General features: G+C 39.5%; 2 protein-coding genes across 2 annotated transcripts; both read right to left on the bottom strand.

Moving 5' to 3' along the window:
- Positions 1-232: 232 nt before the first annotated feature.
- Positions 233-12,529, bottom strand: LOC145491957 (vacuolar protein sorting-associated protein 37A-like). The gene is made up of 15 exons (XM_081471258.1): positions 11,805-12,529; positions 9,973-10,047; positions 9,236-9,317; positions 8,800-8,832; positions 8,137-8,237; positions 7,472-7,670; positions 6,838-6,938; positions 6,331-6,400; positions 5,790-5,847; positions 5,624-5,682; positions 4,460-4,528; positions 3,367-3,435; positions 2,544-2,568; positions 2,356-2,405; positions 233-1,859 (listed from the first exon to the last, which is right to left on the bottom strand). Exons 1-15 carry the CDS (start codon positions 11,912-11,914, stop codon positions 1,800-1,802), a joined length of 1,161 nt encoding a protein of 386 aa, XP_081327384.1. The 5' UTR covers positions 11,915-12,529; the 3' UTR covers positions 233-1,799.
- Positions 12,530-15,410: 2,881 nt separating this feature from the next.
- Positions 15,411-16,882, bottom strand: LOC145493215 (transcription factor Sox-14-like). The gene has a single exon (XM_081472630.1). It carries the CDS (start codon positions 16,648-16,650, stop codon positions 15,910-15,912), a length of 741 nt encoding a protein of 246 aa, XP_081328756.1. The 5' UTR covers positions 16,651-16,882; the 3' UTR covers positions 15,411-15,909.
- Positions 16,883-17,100: the final 218 nt, after the last annotated feature.

Raw genomic sequence — 17,100 nt, 5'->3', positions numbered from 1 at the left:
TCAGATCACACAACCGGTCGTGGCCACCATTTATGGGTACCCACTGGTGGGAAATGCAGTCGTTTAATGAAAATCCGATGACAGAATTCACTGATAAGTCTTGTCAAACTATTATTCGAGGTTAAATTCGGTGTTCTAAAAAATGGGTAGAAATATTCAAGGGTGTCTACGCGCTTTCTGCGAACGTTGGCGGAACCGTGAAATCTTCCATGCGAGGGCCGTAGCTAGTAACAAGCGAAAAAAGACACATGCCTCGGCGAAAAAAAATTATTTCATTTATTCATTTCAAGTTCCCGTAAGAGGCTATGTATTAAACCTTTTCGAGGTCATGCTCATAATAGTGCTGCCTCTTTAAATTGTAATTATTGTCTCAACCGACAAGGTTGTAGTTCATTTCTATACATTTACACATTGAAGATGATTTCCAGTCCGTACCGCGCACTCTCGAGAGTTATGTAGGACATAACAAAATGTGAACATTTCACAACTACTTACATGAAGTAAATTCAAAGTTCCATGTCCACCGCCATTATGGACGCGAAACTTTGTTTCGTTCTTTCTCGTATCACTTGATGAAACAACTTTGCAGCTGTAAAAATCAATGAATCGAGGCAGCTGGAAAGAGAATTTGAAAGGCCTCAAAGATTTTTAAAAGGTATGTGGCTCGTAACGAATAACATCGATTCGCATTCCATCGAGTGAGATTTTTTTTTGTTTGTAAACATTAGGGTGCTGAGATTGCGCAGTACTAACTGGAAATCATCTTTAAGCCTGGTTTTCACTACGACATCAACACAAGCATAAGCATAACTGTTATTTGTAGTGAGGACATGCCCACAGCTTTAGCATTAGCATAAGCACAGGGTAGTGAGGACGCTCGCGACACTAGCATAAGAAGAACAACGTTGTGGCTCCCTTGTGCTTGTGCTAATGCTTATGTCAGGTGAGAAAGCGCTGCTGTAAGCTAAGCGAAAGTCAGCCATCTTGTTTTACTGTATAGTGGAAGTATGGAACCGAAAATAAGACAAGTATCCATTCTGTGCATGCTTACCTGCTTCTGCTTGTGTTGCATTCTCGACCCCAGAGCTCTTCTCTTTTGCGCATGACGCACGCGGTCAAGAAAGCGAGGGGTCTGGGGTCGAGAATGCTTGTGTTGTGGGCGTCCACGCTACCGTTATGCTTATCTGGAAATGAAAACTTCTTTATTTTTATTATCGCGTTCGATCGAGTTTTACAAGGCTTCAGCTACTTCTTTTCTATAAATGAAATCTAAACTCACCTCGGCGATTGCAATAAATTCCTAAATATCCCTTTTAAACTATTTTGCTTTACATCATTCAAGATGGGTTTTACAATTCTTGATAGAATTCATAAAATTGTCACCAGATTCCATTTAGTTTTGGTATTTACACGTGTAACATTGCAACACAAATGTTCATCTACAGTGTCATTCAAGGTGTCTTAAAATGACGACATAATTGCAAAATTTGAAGCGAGCGCTGAAAATTTAGTTTTACAACGCTTCGTATTGTATGCAAACTCACTTCGAAAAATGGAAATGAGTTTTACGCAAATCCGCTTGTTCACAACGTTTGATTAGTTCGAGACGTTTCTTGAACGATCTTGAAACGTTCACGTGACTAACCGAACTGTCACTTGACTACCGAACTGTCATGTGACTCACTGAACTGTCACGTGACCATCCAACACAACGAAGACGAACTCGGTGGTTCGTGCCTTCACGAAGACATCTGGAAATCTTTTGTCGGATATTTCCTTGACTAGCTTTTAGTTTCTAATCAATATCTTGTGTGGAGATTTCTTATTTTCTCTTCTTTCGCTCTTCTACTGTGGCACAACTGAAATGGAGAATTAAGGGAAATTATAACTTGAATTAAAGCAACCTTCGTTTTCGCACCGACGCTGAACTTGTTGCCGGGACCTTGCGTAATAATTACGTAACAATTACGTGATACAGACCTCAATGCTTTTGTTGTGTAAATCAAGTTGTTCTTATGCTAACTAGTTGGCATTTGAATGAAAAAGCAGAGATCTGTATCAAAGCAAGGTCACCTCCAGCCTCGCTTGCATTCAAAGGCCAGGTAACTGAGCACACAACTGTAAAATGGCCTATTGCAGCAGCAACCTAAACGTCCTGAAATAATCTTTTAAGCCATTGACAACATATTTTTGTTAAAGGCAATTTATAATATTTGTTTTTCCATATTTTGACGGAAAGAAGACTGACTTGTTTCCAGTCGTCCTGAATGGGTTTAGAGGCGATTCTCAACTATGACTGAGAAAAGAAAATGGCAGAATTCTATTGCTAAGAGTCAACTACAAATAAACTCTTACCTTTCTTTTTGCTAGATACTTCTGAATAAATTCGTCTGGTGTTATGTTTTCTGCGAAGGACAACAAGGTAATTGAGGCAAATTTAAAAACAAACAAACAAACCCGAATGAACGAACAGCCAAATTAAGAGATGTCATTTTCAAAGCAATGTGACTTTCCAGAACTAAAGTGGAAACACGTATACTTACTTGAAAGAAATTCATCTGCGATGACCTTGGGGAAAAAAAAAGAAGAAAAGCGTTTAGCTCATTACATCAAACATTAGCACATCAATTCTGCTCACTAATTACCATACACTTCTTTCCTACTAGGTCAAAGAATTGTCTGACACGTCAAGACAACACATCTGCCTGTCATTTATGATTTTCGTTATTCTTACCACTTAGTTACTTGCCAATACATTGATATTCTAATGAGAAATGATTTTTCGATCAACAAACCAGTCAAAGTTAAGGCTCTGTATCCCAGTTTAAAATCCTGACCATTTGTGAACATGTTCATGAAATTTTATTATCGATTTTTTTTTCAACTACCTCACAATGAGAACGGCATTATCAATTATCACTCTTTCAGGTTCCTTAGCTTCCTAAAGAATACGTAACCTCTCTTCCGGCTCGTAATAGTAGACATTGTGGCCGAATGGTCAGGGCGCCGGACTTGAAATCTGGAGATCACGGTTTCAAGGCCCGCTCTGACCACTTAGCTCGAGTTTTTTCTTGGTAGACCCTGGTTCAACTCCTCGGTCATGCTTGTAAATAGCCAACTAGTCTGCCTCCCGCTAGCTGGGATTTTTAAGCCTGTTCATTTAGCTGATATATTTGTTTCTTTCAGTTTCAAGTCAGTGGCATGCCTGTGAACTTAGCTAGGTGTTGCTAAGCACACTGACAACTATTAACAACAACATTTGAACATTTTTTGAACATTCGTCTTTCAATTTCTATACGCCATTTTCTAGCTTTTTGCCTCGGTAATAAATGTTGATCATAAATCTTTCTGTAGTTATTCACTTACATCTGATTCTTCTTCAGCTTGAGTGGCAGCTATTTGCAAATGCGTTTGTATCGCGGCTATGGAGAGTGCCTGTAAAGTTCAAAATTTGCAAATCACGCAGAGCTTATCGGTCAAGCATCAATACTGGAAACTACAGAGTCGCCCCCTCCCACCTGGTTAAATTAACCTTGATAGAAAACAAACAAACAAACAAACAAACAAACAGACAAAAACAGAAGAACAAAACAAATCACTTCGTTTGAGAAGAATGATGTGCCATTCTGTTTTACTTCTAAAGCTACGAGCAACCTGAAAAAATCCTTATAGAAATACCCAAAAGGTTCCTGAATCTCAAGCTAGATAAATCGCTGTCCAGTGAATAAATGTTAACAATACAGAGTGAATTTTCTGGTGAACAACATTACTCAGCTCACGAGACTCGAATTTTTTCCTTTGTCCCACGCTCGTGTCATGTTGATAAGTTCACCCTTCACATTTCATTACCGAGCTTAGAATTCACCATCTTTATTCACTTATCACACTCACGATGACTTCGACAGTGGTGATCGCAGCAGTATACAGGACCCCTGTCACCTATGAACTCAGTTAAATGACCTTGCTCTCCATGAGTTCTCGTAGCTCAGTGGATATAGCGCCCGTCCAGTGTTCGGGAGGTCATGGGTTCGATTCTTGTCGGGGACTCAGATTTATTATTTGTCCCACGCTCCTGTCATTTGATCAGTTCACTTTTCACAACACTACTCGGTTTCGACGAAGTTTAGCAAGGCATTTGTTGCCAAAGCCCTGGCCAAACGGACTCGCAAGTAGACGCAAGTTGAAGACTTGGGTCTACTTGCGACACGGTTTGACCAGGGCTTAAGGTTCGTAGAGTGGAATTCTGGCTGTTGTTTATTCAACAGTTTATTTTCCTTTAGTTGGCTTTCCAAGTTAAGATCAGATGTACTTCACTGGAAAAGAATCAAAAGCGACGATCACGGTCAGAGTCAGCCATGTCTACTGTTTTCCCCTTTTTTCCAAGCTATCTACATTTGCAGAATTCTTCACAACTTATGGTTGAATAACCCCTGCAGATTATTTCATTCAAAAGCATTACCTCAGTCAGATTTCTTTGCTTCTGGCTATTATTTGCAAACTCTTGTTTCAGCTCAGACACACGCTCGCACTGCAGAGAAAGTTAAGGAGACAACAAAGGTTGTATTAGATTTGAACATTGTTTCAGTTTGTGAGCACGTTAAGTTTGGAAAAAAAATGCAAGTGCTAACAGTGCCGCAATTTAAACTTTAGAATAAGCTTTTTATGTCGATAAACAGCTTATGTTGTTGTTTACGCGCAGATGATGTATTCAAAAAATGATCATGTCAGGCCACGATTTGGGAAAAATCAAATAAGCACCCCCGTCTTCTCCTAAATTTGAAATAAGTGCCCCGGGCGCTACTTCGAGGATTTACGGTATTTCGTGATTTCCTTTGTTAACCTCGACAAATTGTGTGATATACTTTGTTAGTATTACTAAACATAATAATTACCACAACTGAGGGGACATCAGTAAAGGAATTTTACCACGAAACGGTAGTATATGCAAGCACTGTGAACGATTCTCTAAGACATTAACGTTGGAAGAACCAAAACTTTTGTACTGCAAGTACCCTCTTTGATTTTACCGATATTCTTCAAAATCTACTCGAGTTATTTCATTATTGTTAAAGGGGCTCAGTAACGGTTTGCGCATATTGAAAAGTTTCGCCTCAATTTTTCAAATTCGTCGTTTGTAATCCGTGTTAATCTTCTCCATCCTTAGCCATCCTTGTTCTTTTATGATTTATCATTATCACTTTGGAGTTTTTCTATCTTATTAAACTCTTATTTTCAGGCTTCCTACCATTTAAAGGTAATTTTGTATGTGGCTAAAATAACTCAAAATACCGTGACTGAGCTCCTTTCAAACCTGGATCATTTGATAATGCAATTCAAGAGTTTTCATTGGCTTAGCCATCGTGATATATGAGCCATTATACCATATAATAAATAATAATAATTTGCTCTACAAATATGGTAAGCGTATGCGTGACTTTTTGGGGCGTCTTTGTTTGTAACTTATTTTAGTTTTCTATATTTTGATGGCGTTTTTAACAAAACAACTATTCCACTCGCGCTAGTTGGATATGAGATGACTATAGCCAACTGATATCCAACGCGAGCTCGTAGAATAATTTTTAATTGTAAAATAGCTTCAGAGGCGAACTAAAATATCTCTCACCTTTTTTAAAAGATCATCTTTGCTACCCTCCAATTTAGACTGCAGGGACAAGTTAAACCCTGTCGGAAAATACAGCTCAGTTAATTGAAATCCAAATTACAACATGGAACGGGAATTCTACTCATGATATAAAACACCCATTGATATGGACAAGACAAAAACTTACTGGCTATTTCTTCATTTTTCTTCTCCACTTCTTCCTTATCAACTTCTAACTTTTTAACCTGAAAGAGAAAATAAATAAAATAAAATTAGAAAAAAAGAAGAAGACTTCCACAGTAAAGGGTGCATTTGGGCCTAGAGCACTTGACTAACACCATCGGGGTTGATTTCAGTTTGTGAATCTAGCAGCAGCAAGGGTGCGGCTAGCTGCCTCTAAAGGAAGGTACTTGTCCATTCCAGAATAAACCCTTCCGTCCACTTCCCTCCTCCCCTTCCCCTTCCCCTCCCCCTCCTTCTGCCTCCCAGGCCCCAGCATTTGCCAGGTTGTCTTGACACTTGACTGCTAAGTGCCTTGCACAGGAAAACAACACTATGGACACAGCCAGTCCTTGAACCCACACTACTCGATCTGTAGTCCTACACACCAACCATTAGGCAAGCCACTATGTCAGGAAACAAGGAGAGTCAACTGAATATGATAATGATCTTTTCAGTAAAAAGAATTCTCTTCGCAAATGAGTGTCCCCAATGATTTGTTTACTTACTGATTCTAGTTTTGTCAAGAATAAGTCCATAATTTCAGGTTTATCACTGAGATCCTTCAGCTCCTCTAGACTGGAATACAAATCAACAGAAGTATTATTAGTACTAGAAATAACCAACCGTTAGGAATTGCAGGCTAGAACACTTTTGAGTCGAGGGATTTTCAAGTAGGTATTATAGCAGCTTGCCATTATTTTACAAGAACAGGATGTGGGGAAATAGCTGGAGAGAGGTGGGGTTGATGTTGTTCATGAATACCTACATGTAAAACTGAGACAGGAAGCCAGTGTTGAAGGAAGGGGCTCCATCCCTTTCATGAAGCTATCATGAAGCATCCTTCTCACACTGCAGAAATGGCTTCCACTTATGTTTGAATCCCCTAAGATTTTGCGAGTAGCAACAGATGAATTATAGCCCCTCTTGTCCTAACACAAACATTTATGTTGTTGTCCCATGACCTCACCTACCTCAAAAATTGAACAGGGTACCAAGTATATAATAAATCTTACCTCAAACCATCAAGTTCTGGAATGGAGCTTGATACATGTACTTTGGCTGGTTGGGAAGGCCTGGGTGGAACAGGTGGCCTTGACGGAGTCGTCTGAGTGATCTAATGGAAAAAACACCAACATTATTAGTCTTAAATGTTATTTTGTCATTATTTCTTTTTTAAGCATTTTTTACCACATGCAAGTCTGCGTGACTGTGCAGTTTTCTATCAAAAGGCTTTTCTTATCAAAGAGCTTAACATATCATATCTTTTCATCTGAATCAGTAACTCTGTTCTACCTCACTCTCAAACTCATAATTTTTATAATTATTATGCTCACTGTATATCTTCATCTTCTACGGGGAAAATGACGAACTCAGAAAGTTACCAGCTTCTAGTTGGCTTGATATAGTGTAACTCATTTTAAGGGGGTTGAGTCCTTTCAGACCTGTTTTCCAGCTCTATTTTTACAACTGAATTTGCATACCCTCCCTCTCCCCCAGACGTACTGAAAGTCAACCTCGTGAGTTTCAGGGTAGAATAGCTAAACGAGTGAAGCGAGCTACGAGGTTGTTTAGGTCATGAAGCTGCCGAGTGAGCGACGAAGTTGCGAGAGGCTTACGCTGCTTTCAAACTCAAATTGAACACGGTACCTGAGAGTTTCCTGACAAGTGTGGCATAGCTCCTGCACTTGTAATGGCTAGAGGTGAATACTGGCTTATTGGTGAATGAAGTGAAGAAAAAGAGGGTGTACTGGAAGGTGCAGTAGATTGTGGCGCATACTGAAAGCCAGGAAAACCAGAAAAGCTGTAGTGGTTTAAGGGTTGATATCCACTAGAACTTGCTGGAAATCTGCAAAATTAAAATTGAAGAGAATTTTGTTAATTTAAAATGCTCGTTTAAAGCTACCCATGTTGAATTTAATTGATATCATATTTGATCACATGCACACAGCTATGGTCAGAAAATGAGGCTTGGCTGCAGTGGAAGGCCTTAATTTATGATCAACTTTCCAATGAGCAAATAAAAAAAAAATTATGACAAGTACAAAGAATATTGTAACTACAGTTGACCACCACCAACTTGAACTCTTAAGCCTAAGGCAAATGAAAAAATTATACCAAAAGATGTCAGGGGTTCAAGATAGCCAATAGTAAGTGACTGAAAATTATGTCCAAGAGGAACTGATTTGAGTTTGAGATAGTGAGGAGTTTGAGATAACCAAGTTCCAGATAGCGATGCTCTATGTCCTGTATTTAGATTGCACATTACAGCACTAACAGGGAAAATTAATAAATAAAAATTAAACAATACTCACTGTGGTTGGGATGTCAGTGGACCAAGAAACTGCGGGGGGTGGTCGGAGAATTCGTTGACAATCTCTGTGATGGTTCTACCCAGGTTGGAGTGCATGTAAAACTAAAGGTAAAGCAAATTAGACAGTAAATTATAATTATTGAATTGGCCACAAATAATGAATCATTTCCCTGATAGCGCTTGTCAGTTTTAGTTGATTAAATGTATTAAGATGAAATGCTGACCAATCTGCTGACTTTTATTTGCATGTACATCCAAAACAAGACGTTGGGGCGTGGGGTCTGTGTCCCAAATTCACTGAGCCTTCGAGTTACATAATTTGAAAAAATACAGTTTTCAGTTCTGGGTGTTTTAAGACAAATTGGGAGATAAAGAAGTCAATAAATTCTGTCCCAAACTTGAAATACTAAAATTACTAATTAAAAATATTGATTGCGATTCCCTTCCTTTATTAACACGTTTCTGCTCTTGATATTATATAACGCATAATCAAATAATCATTTTTTTGTAGTTGAGCAGTAATGATTGTTACTGCCTATCACTGCTAGCAGTCAAAAGGTTACTAAAAGATATAAGTATAGCCACCTAACAAGTAAAATAATGCTTTCATGTGTGGGAAAGAAGAAGAAAAAACACAAGATCACTCAATTTAAAATGTTCTTACACTATTTATGCCAGGACATCCCACAACCACCATCTAAAAAAAGAAAAATAAGAATAATAATAATGTGAAAAGAACATACCTTGTTGCAACTTTCTGTTAATTACCATTATTCCTCCAATCTTTAGTTTAGTTAATAATTTTTATTACATAAGTTTCCAATATTATATTTATTGCAGAGTTTCTCCACTTTCATATGGCACTGCAGTGTACATAACCTTATTGATTTGAGGTTTGTAATTATTGCAGAAAATATTTTAAACACAAGTAAATCTGTTCAGAAATCAGTGGTTGACATTGGTCAATTTTACAGTTTATCCCCAGATGTCAGTAAATGAGAAAATAACTATAAGATGCAAATCACTAATTGTAAACTAACTTTATTTTCATAAAATATAGATGATTGGCGATGAGTATGTGACAAAAAAAGCTTTCTTACTTGATCATTAACCCATGGATGACGCAAGGGAGGTGACACTTTGACCATAGGTCTCTCATTAGGAAATTGTGGTGGTAGAGTTCTGTTACGATAAGGAAGAACAAACAAGGGTTTTAATTAAATAGAACTGCATTTCCCACCATACAAAATTCTCTTTTTTGAAACAAAAGTTTGGTCAGGATTTTCTAGTGTGTACTCTGATTAGTCAAGTCTATTAAAAAAAGCTTAAGATGCCATATCATCAATGCCAGGTATTTTGTCGGCTTTAATACAATATAGTTGGGAGGCGCAGTGGCCTCATGCTAATTGTTAATGTTGCTTTCATCATCATCATCATCATCATCATCATCATCATCATCATCATCATCATCATCATCATCATTGTTAATCCTTATTGTCCTCAGTGGGCCATGGGGCTGCTAGTGTTGCTTTCATCACCAGCGCTCATTCTAGGGCAGTGCCATTTCAAATGATTATGGCAAATAAATTTTAATCGCAAACACTGCACTGTCAAGACATGATCATAAATGGGCTCTATTTGGCAGATGACATCATAACCCTAATATGGACTGTCAGGGTGTCTGCTCACTTTGTAAGGAATGTTATTGACATTGTAGTTGCACACTACAGGGGTTATTACTAATGAGTATTTAAAAAAGTTGCAGATTGATCAAATAAACATTCTAATGAGTGAATTGCATAAGTGAATTAAATCAAAGTTGGTTGCTGTTTCATACATGTTCAGAAAGACAGTTGAATTCCCCACATTGAAGGTAACTCTGTATTCCACATCCCTTTGTACTTCTGTGATGCTGAAAAAAAGAGAAAGAATAATGAACCCATGAACCATAAGAGTAAACAACATAATGCATACAAAAATGTAATACAAGGGAGGGAGAGAGAAAGGAAATGAAGAATGGGAGGAAGGAAGGAAGGAAGGATGGAACGAGAAAAAAAGACAAGAAGGAGAGGAAGAGGTAGTAAAAATATGACTGTGCAGTTCCAGAAAATACCCATACTCCCCCCCCCCCCCCCCCCACAGAAGGGACTGGAATTTCCTGGGGGGTGAGCCTTCTGTAGGACCAAAAATTTAAAGAAATGTATGAAGTATAATTGTAATTTCCATAGGCGTTGGGGGGGGGGGGGGGTCTTTGAAAAAATCCCTTCTTTGGGGAAGTTATGGATATTCTCTGGAACTACACATTGCTACAGTGTAAAAGAAAACATGACATGCTAAAAGTGAAAACTGATATTTTTACATGACTTTCTAACTTGGTTATCAAAAGTCATATTAAAACAAAGACTTCTTTCTTTCTGCTTGAAAGTTCATGTCTGAATTTCTTTTTATACTGAATAGCACAGGTACATGCAAATGATTATCATCTGAACCTCAGTTTTTCTTTGCTTTAAAAAGGTAAAGTTACAATTGGTTGAACATTCACTCTGGTAAGAGGACCTAGAAAGAAGTTCACAAGAAGGTATATCCAGTGGGGAAGTGAAACGAGGTAGGAACATTCGTTCTAAATTGAATAGATGTTTTTGGCTTAAAAACTAGAAAGTGAAACTCTTGCATTGATGCAAGTTTAAGCTAAGATTTCCTAACTGGATCCAAGCTAGCAAGATCATTGACTGACAGTCAAGCGACTGATGTTGCTGATTGGTCACACATCTTGTTTCTTGTTATGTGTTTCTTGTTATGTGTTTCTTGTCAATACATTAATTCAGCGGGGACATGTTGTGCACAGCGACAGTTTTCCTTGTGCGACATGCCTGTTTCAAACGAAAATATTATGTTGCGGGGACAAAATTTCCCAGGCAAAATTTTGTCCCCGCAACATGTTGCATGAAATTCAGCTGGTTTGAATTCCTGCATTCTGAAGCAGGGACAAAATGACCTCACTTGTCAGCGATACATTGTGTGCATTGCTCTTGCAGACTGTCGTATTGATCCACTACAACATAGAAATGAATCAATATCTGCCTCATGGGCGTGTACGGGGACATGTTGCAGCGACAGTTTTCCTTGCGTGACATGCCTGTTTCAAGCGAAAAAGTTATGGTGTGGGGACAAAATTTCCCAGGCAAAATTTTGTCCCTGCAACACGTGGCATGAAATCAGCTGGTTTGAATTCGTGCATCATGAAGCAGGGACAAAATGATCTCAATTTTCAATGCCACATCGTTTGCACTGCTCTTGCAAACTGTCCCCGCTACAACATAGAAATGAACCAATATTTGCTTTGTGTGCACCAGCTTGCTTACTGTCCCTGCAACATGCGTCCTATGCGTACACGCGAAGGGTCGTGTTCCCGCTTCACGTAACTGCAACATGTTCCCTAGTTTGTGTCGACCTTTAAGCCTAAATTTCCCACTTGCCGGTCTAGTAGTTTTGCCTAGCTAGACTCTAACCTTACGATAACTTGTTTACTTGAAGTCATTTTGGGAGTAATTCGGGTTCTAAAAAGAACCACTGAAGCTAAAAAGAAAACTGGCTGTGACGTGGTAGCAGATGAAAGGTGTTCCGCTGGAATCAATGAAAAACCGTGAAGGAAGGAACAAATTGACTTACTTGTGAAAGGTACGCAGTGATTCAATTTGCTTTAGTCTTTGTTGTTGAAGAGCTGTTGCAGGCGGTAGCTGAGATTTTGGCGTCTTCGATGACCCAAATATCCAACTCATAATGCTTAAACTGCGAGAGATCGACCGAGAAGTATGTACCGCTAAAGCTTATGTTGCGGCCTTTTCGTCCGCCATTTTGAACTAATTATAAGCATGATGAAATGGTGAATAGCCGCTGACTATCGTGGGCTCAGGATATCCCAGAGTTCTTTTGTAGCATGGGGAGGAATTACAAAAAGTGCGGATACTTCTATCTCAACCAAATACGAAAAGACAAGAGGGAAACTGTTTAGTTTTGCAGGCGCAAAACAGTGCTCTCTTTTCAATCAACATTATACGATCGACAGCGTCACGGGACAATTTGCTTCTGGCACTGATGTTATCGACAGACAAAAATGGGGATTTTATCTTCAATATTTGCATACCCGACACATAGCAAGTAATTTTGATTGTAATCCCTTCCTAATGAAAACGTGATAACTTTGTGTCAGCTGAAAGCTAATAACAAAATGAAAAGTTACATTTGACGTTGATGCGCCCGAAAGTCGAAATTGGTCAACAGAAAATGTCGTTTGTTTTGATCTGTCGTTAGTGCGTCCTTTATTTTTATTAACGTTTCCCCCAGCTTTGAAAAACAGAAATGGACCGCTTTTTAGAAATTAATATGTTTCGACGTTGACCCCCTATCGGTAATTTTTATCGATTTGAAATTCGCAGTTTTGTGTTTTAATATCCAAGGTAAAGTACCTGAGAAATTTAGCACGTTTAATTCGAAACGCACTTGAAATCGATACGCTTGCCGAATATTCGAAGATCTTGTTTGGATTGGCGAATGACGAGTGTAAATCCACTTTAGAATCTGCTGTCTTCCTCGATAAAATGCGACTTAACGGCATTCATTATTCCAGAAACATCCTTTCGTAATGAAAGTTTTCATTTTAGTTTAAACATTTGCATTAATAAATAATACGGGGTTATATTTATGCCAGCCACTCGCTCATCAACCCATTATTTTCTTATAATGACTTATTTGGCTTCGGTTCTTTCTAGGCTCAATTTCACGTCGGCCCTAATGAATCAAAACTTTTAGCTTTGACGCTCTCTTTGTCTCGGCGTTCAATGCAATTGAATAATTGTAATAGTTTTCGAAAACTTAAAACCTGTGTTTCGACTCTTTGTTTGGCCAGTAATTAAGTACAAACACTACAGGCGGCCTTGACAGAAGTACAGTTTTCACCAAGCGAGCTTTTAAAACAGCGATTAGAAAAGGTCTACGGTCGCCTCAATAGGCGAAAAACTTGTAGTCAAGCGGCCAAGTCCACAAATCACACGTTCAGCCCATCGTTCGTCTTGACTTTTTTAAAATGTCTTCTAGCATGTTTTCCGTGCGTTTTTAGTCGTAAAGGGGGACCCCTTTTATTATGATGATTTTTCTCCATGTCGCACGAACAGATCAAAAAACCGCTTAGACAAAGTTAACGTTGTAATTACCGTGGAAAAATCACAGCGTTCACGAATTTTTAAAAACTCGCGACGCTGAAGGCCGCTTACCGGCCGCTTACCGAGGCATTGAAAGGCAATCAAAGCTATTTGGCGTTGTTTGCAATAAGTACTCTTCTTTTTCCATTTATTTCAGCGGGAGGCAGAATTGAAAACAACTAAACACAGGTCACCAAATATAATGCTGTAATTTCGGGGCGAACAGTTTTGGCAACCCCGTTGGTAAGGTGTTGATGATCTTCAAGGCTAAACAATTAAGAGAAAGAAGAAAAAAAAAGTGGAAAATTCTACTGACAAATGTCGGTGTAAAGCAAATTTGTATTTTCCATTTCCTTGCCCAGAGGTACAATTCTTGTCGGTGTTGATTATCTTAAGAGGAGCGATAAAACTGGAGTGTCTTTTACCAAAGAACTGAGATCGCTCGGCAAACAACACTGATCGATTATGGATATCGCTTTCTCTGGCTCACACCTCCGAGCGTGGGATTAAAGATTATGTTTTCTTAAATTCAAGTGCCGAAAAAGACACATTGACAGCTAATGACTGGGCTATTACTATATATAAGGGAAACTTGTTTGACGAAAAACGCCACACGCTCCCGCGTTGTCACGTTCGCGACAGCCAACGTTTAACGTGAAAGTTTTCCCGCGGAAACCATCAGAAAAAAAACAGTCGCGCGCCCAAAAAGGGAAAAATCGACGAAACTCACCGAAATCAAACGCTCTCGTAAATCGGCAAACAGATCATTTCGAACACATTTTACAAACAATCCCTGTGTTTTATAAAACAAAGACAATGGCCATAATTGAAAGCTTTGATTTTTGTCACTTGCATAGCCTCTTTAAGCCCAATAAATGCCGCACCGAGTTTACAAAGACCCGTCGCTGTCTCACCATCTGCCTTCACGCGCTAATGTAATCCGTGCGATTTTGTACTGGAGGCCTTTTTTGCTCAGGTTTTTCGCGAATCAACGCAAAATATTTCTCGCGATTCCCTTTTTCAATGGCTTAAAAGACGATTAGAATAGGCTCGATTATGGCCTATTCGACCCCCTTTCTTTCGGTGTTTGTTTAAGGCGCGCTCTAAGCGGTAGCCTCTTTGAACTGATTGTGTGGCCTGCCGCGTTCTTTAAGCATCTACAAACATGTAATACCCATTCGAGCCATTTCATCACAGCCTCGCTTATTCCGAAAGCCGTGCCATTCATTCCTGCTTTTCTCTTATTTACCGATTCCCTCATTGTGCCGCTATTCATTGATTGTATTTTGTGGATGTAATCTATTGTTATGGAGATATTAGTATTAAGGCAATTGTAATTCACTCACCTTTGTTATTCATTTTATCTCGTCTTGATCGTCCATTTATTTATTTATGTCATCTCTTTCATTCAACTCCTCATGTATTTTTTATTATGTTGTTATTCCCGACCCTTGTCTCTCTGTTTCTTTTATACAATTATCAACATGCGAAAGCAAGATTTACAATGACTTGCCGCGGAGGTTCTGTCCACGGTTTTTTACAGCTGTGTTTTTCACTGAAACGACGGGATGCCAACCTAAATCGATGGAAGGGGGAGTTTTTTGTAAGGCTTTCTAAGCAGCAATAAGATTACAGATGCTTCCGTTCAAAGATGCATTTGAAGGAAATAATTTTCTTCGCGGGACGCCATCTGTTTAGGGTTTCTGTAATTATTATACAAATTCACCTTCTTTGAACTCGAAGGAAACCCCGAAGAAAGTGTGCTTCCCATACGCAAACTTTCTCTCGCCAAATTTTGTGTGTTTAGCCCTTAGTTGCCGCGTTTAAATGCTTGTTATCCGTAGATTGTTTCCTCTGACTGAGCACCAAAACTATTTGCTCTTTCAAACCACACACACATAGTTTACACCTAAACACAAAGGATGTAAACGAACGCAGTAGCCACGTATAGTCGGGAGGAAAGGCTTGCCAACTAGTGACAAGGGAAAATTTACGATGGTAACGGTATTTTTTCGTCCTTCACCGTGAAGGCTAGTGTCAAATAAACCCAACTGAGACAACAAAAGCTGACAACAAATTACATTCAATGCTAATTTTAATGTGACAGATCGGTGAAAACTTTGGGTTAGTTTTGTCAAATTTAAATTACAAGTGAAATTCGCTCTTGTAAATAGCGCGCGAGCGGACCATTTAGAATCGCTCTGGAACTGGCGAACCGAGTCGGAAAATTGAAGAAGGTCCTTTAAGCAACTTACCCTTGAAATGAGGTCGATTGAGAATTATTTCAATATTCAAATATTCACACATTTAGCCTTATAATATACAAATTCTGACGCGCCGCGAGCAAGCAACGGTTTATGTGGTCAGAAATTTGTTCGTCTGAGCTACTCAACATCTCCACGCTGTGAAATGTTTTCGTCGGCGATCAGTGAACCCAGAAAAAAAACTCGCTTGAAACTCGCACGGGATAGTAAAATTCTTGCTTGCTCGATAAGAATAATTTACACCAGTTAGTTGCTGTATTATACATAAATAGTTTCATTGTGATAAATAGATTTAAGAGTCAGTTACTTGAGCTAAAGGAGTAGATAGGCCACGGGCCTACGAACATCTTGTCCTTGCCACGACGTACAGTTACAGGGGACAGTGTACTGTCCGTTAGCCCCTTGAACGGCGTGAAGATGGGAATGGGGGCTGAGTTGGCTCCCAGGAAGTACGGGCATTCCAGAGGCGTTCAGAAGCGGAGAACTTGTGGTTGGAGCGCTTGGGTACAGTGAATGTGGGTACATTTGCCCACCCGTCAGCATATCGGGGCGTACAGCACTTGGAATCTCTAGTCCGCGGTCAAATCTTGATGTGGTAATGGAGTGCCCAGAACTTGAGTCGTAAGTGTACCCTGATGATACGGGCAGGAACGATCGCGTCTTGCCGTTCACGGTGGTCGAGTAAGGATCAGTCACGAAAGACGTTGTCGGAATACCAGGCGGACTGCACTTCAGCAATTCGTCAGAAGTTGGTAAACACGGCAGAGGGAATGGATAGCGATCCACTTTCTTGAGCAGTGATTTGGGTTTTCTCCGAGGTCTGTACTTGTAGTCTGGATGCTCCTTCATGTGTTGCGCTCTCAGATGCTTCGCTTCCTCGACGAACGGTTTTTTCTCCTCGTCTGTCAACTGCTTCCATTCCGCTCCCAGCCTCTTGCTGATCTCAGAATTGTGCATCTTCGGGTTGTCTTGGGCGATTTTTCGCCTCTCTTCTCGGGACCAAACCATAAAAGCGTTCATGGGGCGTTTGACGTGTTCCACTGGTTTAGCCATGTCAGTGAATCTTTACGTAGCGCGCGCTGTTCGGAATATTCAAGCTCCCAGAGACTTCTAGGTTGTCAAGAGTAAATACACGATCCGTGCTCGTCGATAGCTCGTTGAAACTGAACTCAACGCTGATTGTTTCACGCGGTAAAGATCAAAGCTGGCACCTCGGAGCATGCGTGCGAAATAATTGAGTTTCATTCTCGCTTTCACAAAGTATTCGGACCACGTCATTTTACGAAAAGGCTATCCAATTAAAATAAAGGAAGTTATATTTGAAAATTTCCCTGAAGAGGTTCCTTAGAAATGTTTTGCGATATTACCTTGATTGGCGTTTCAAAGAGATATTTGGATTTTGTAAATAATTTTCTATTTTGGTTTGGCGAAAGTACAATGGGCGAACTTTTGTTTTCTAGTCATCAATTGCTTTCCCATTGTTCAGAGACAATGCACTCAAAA

The sequence above is a fragment of the Orbicella franksi genome, chromosome 7 (genome assembly GCF_964199315.1).
Source record: "Orbicella franksi chromosome 7, jaOrbFran1.1, whole genome shotgun sequence".
NCBI lineage: Eukaryota > Metazoa > Cnidaria > Anthozoa > Scleractinia > Merulinidae > Orbicella > Orbicella franksi.
This window is presented reverse-complemented; position numbering and strand designations above follow the sequence as displayed.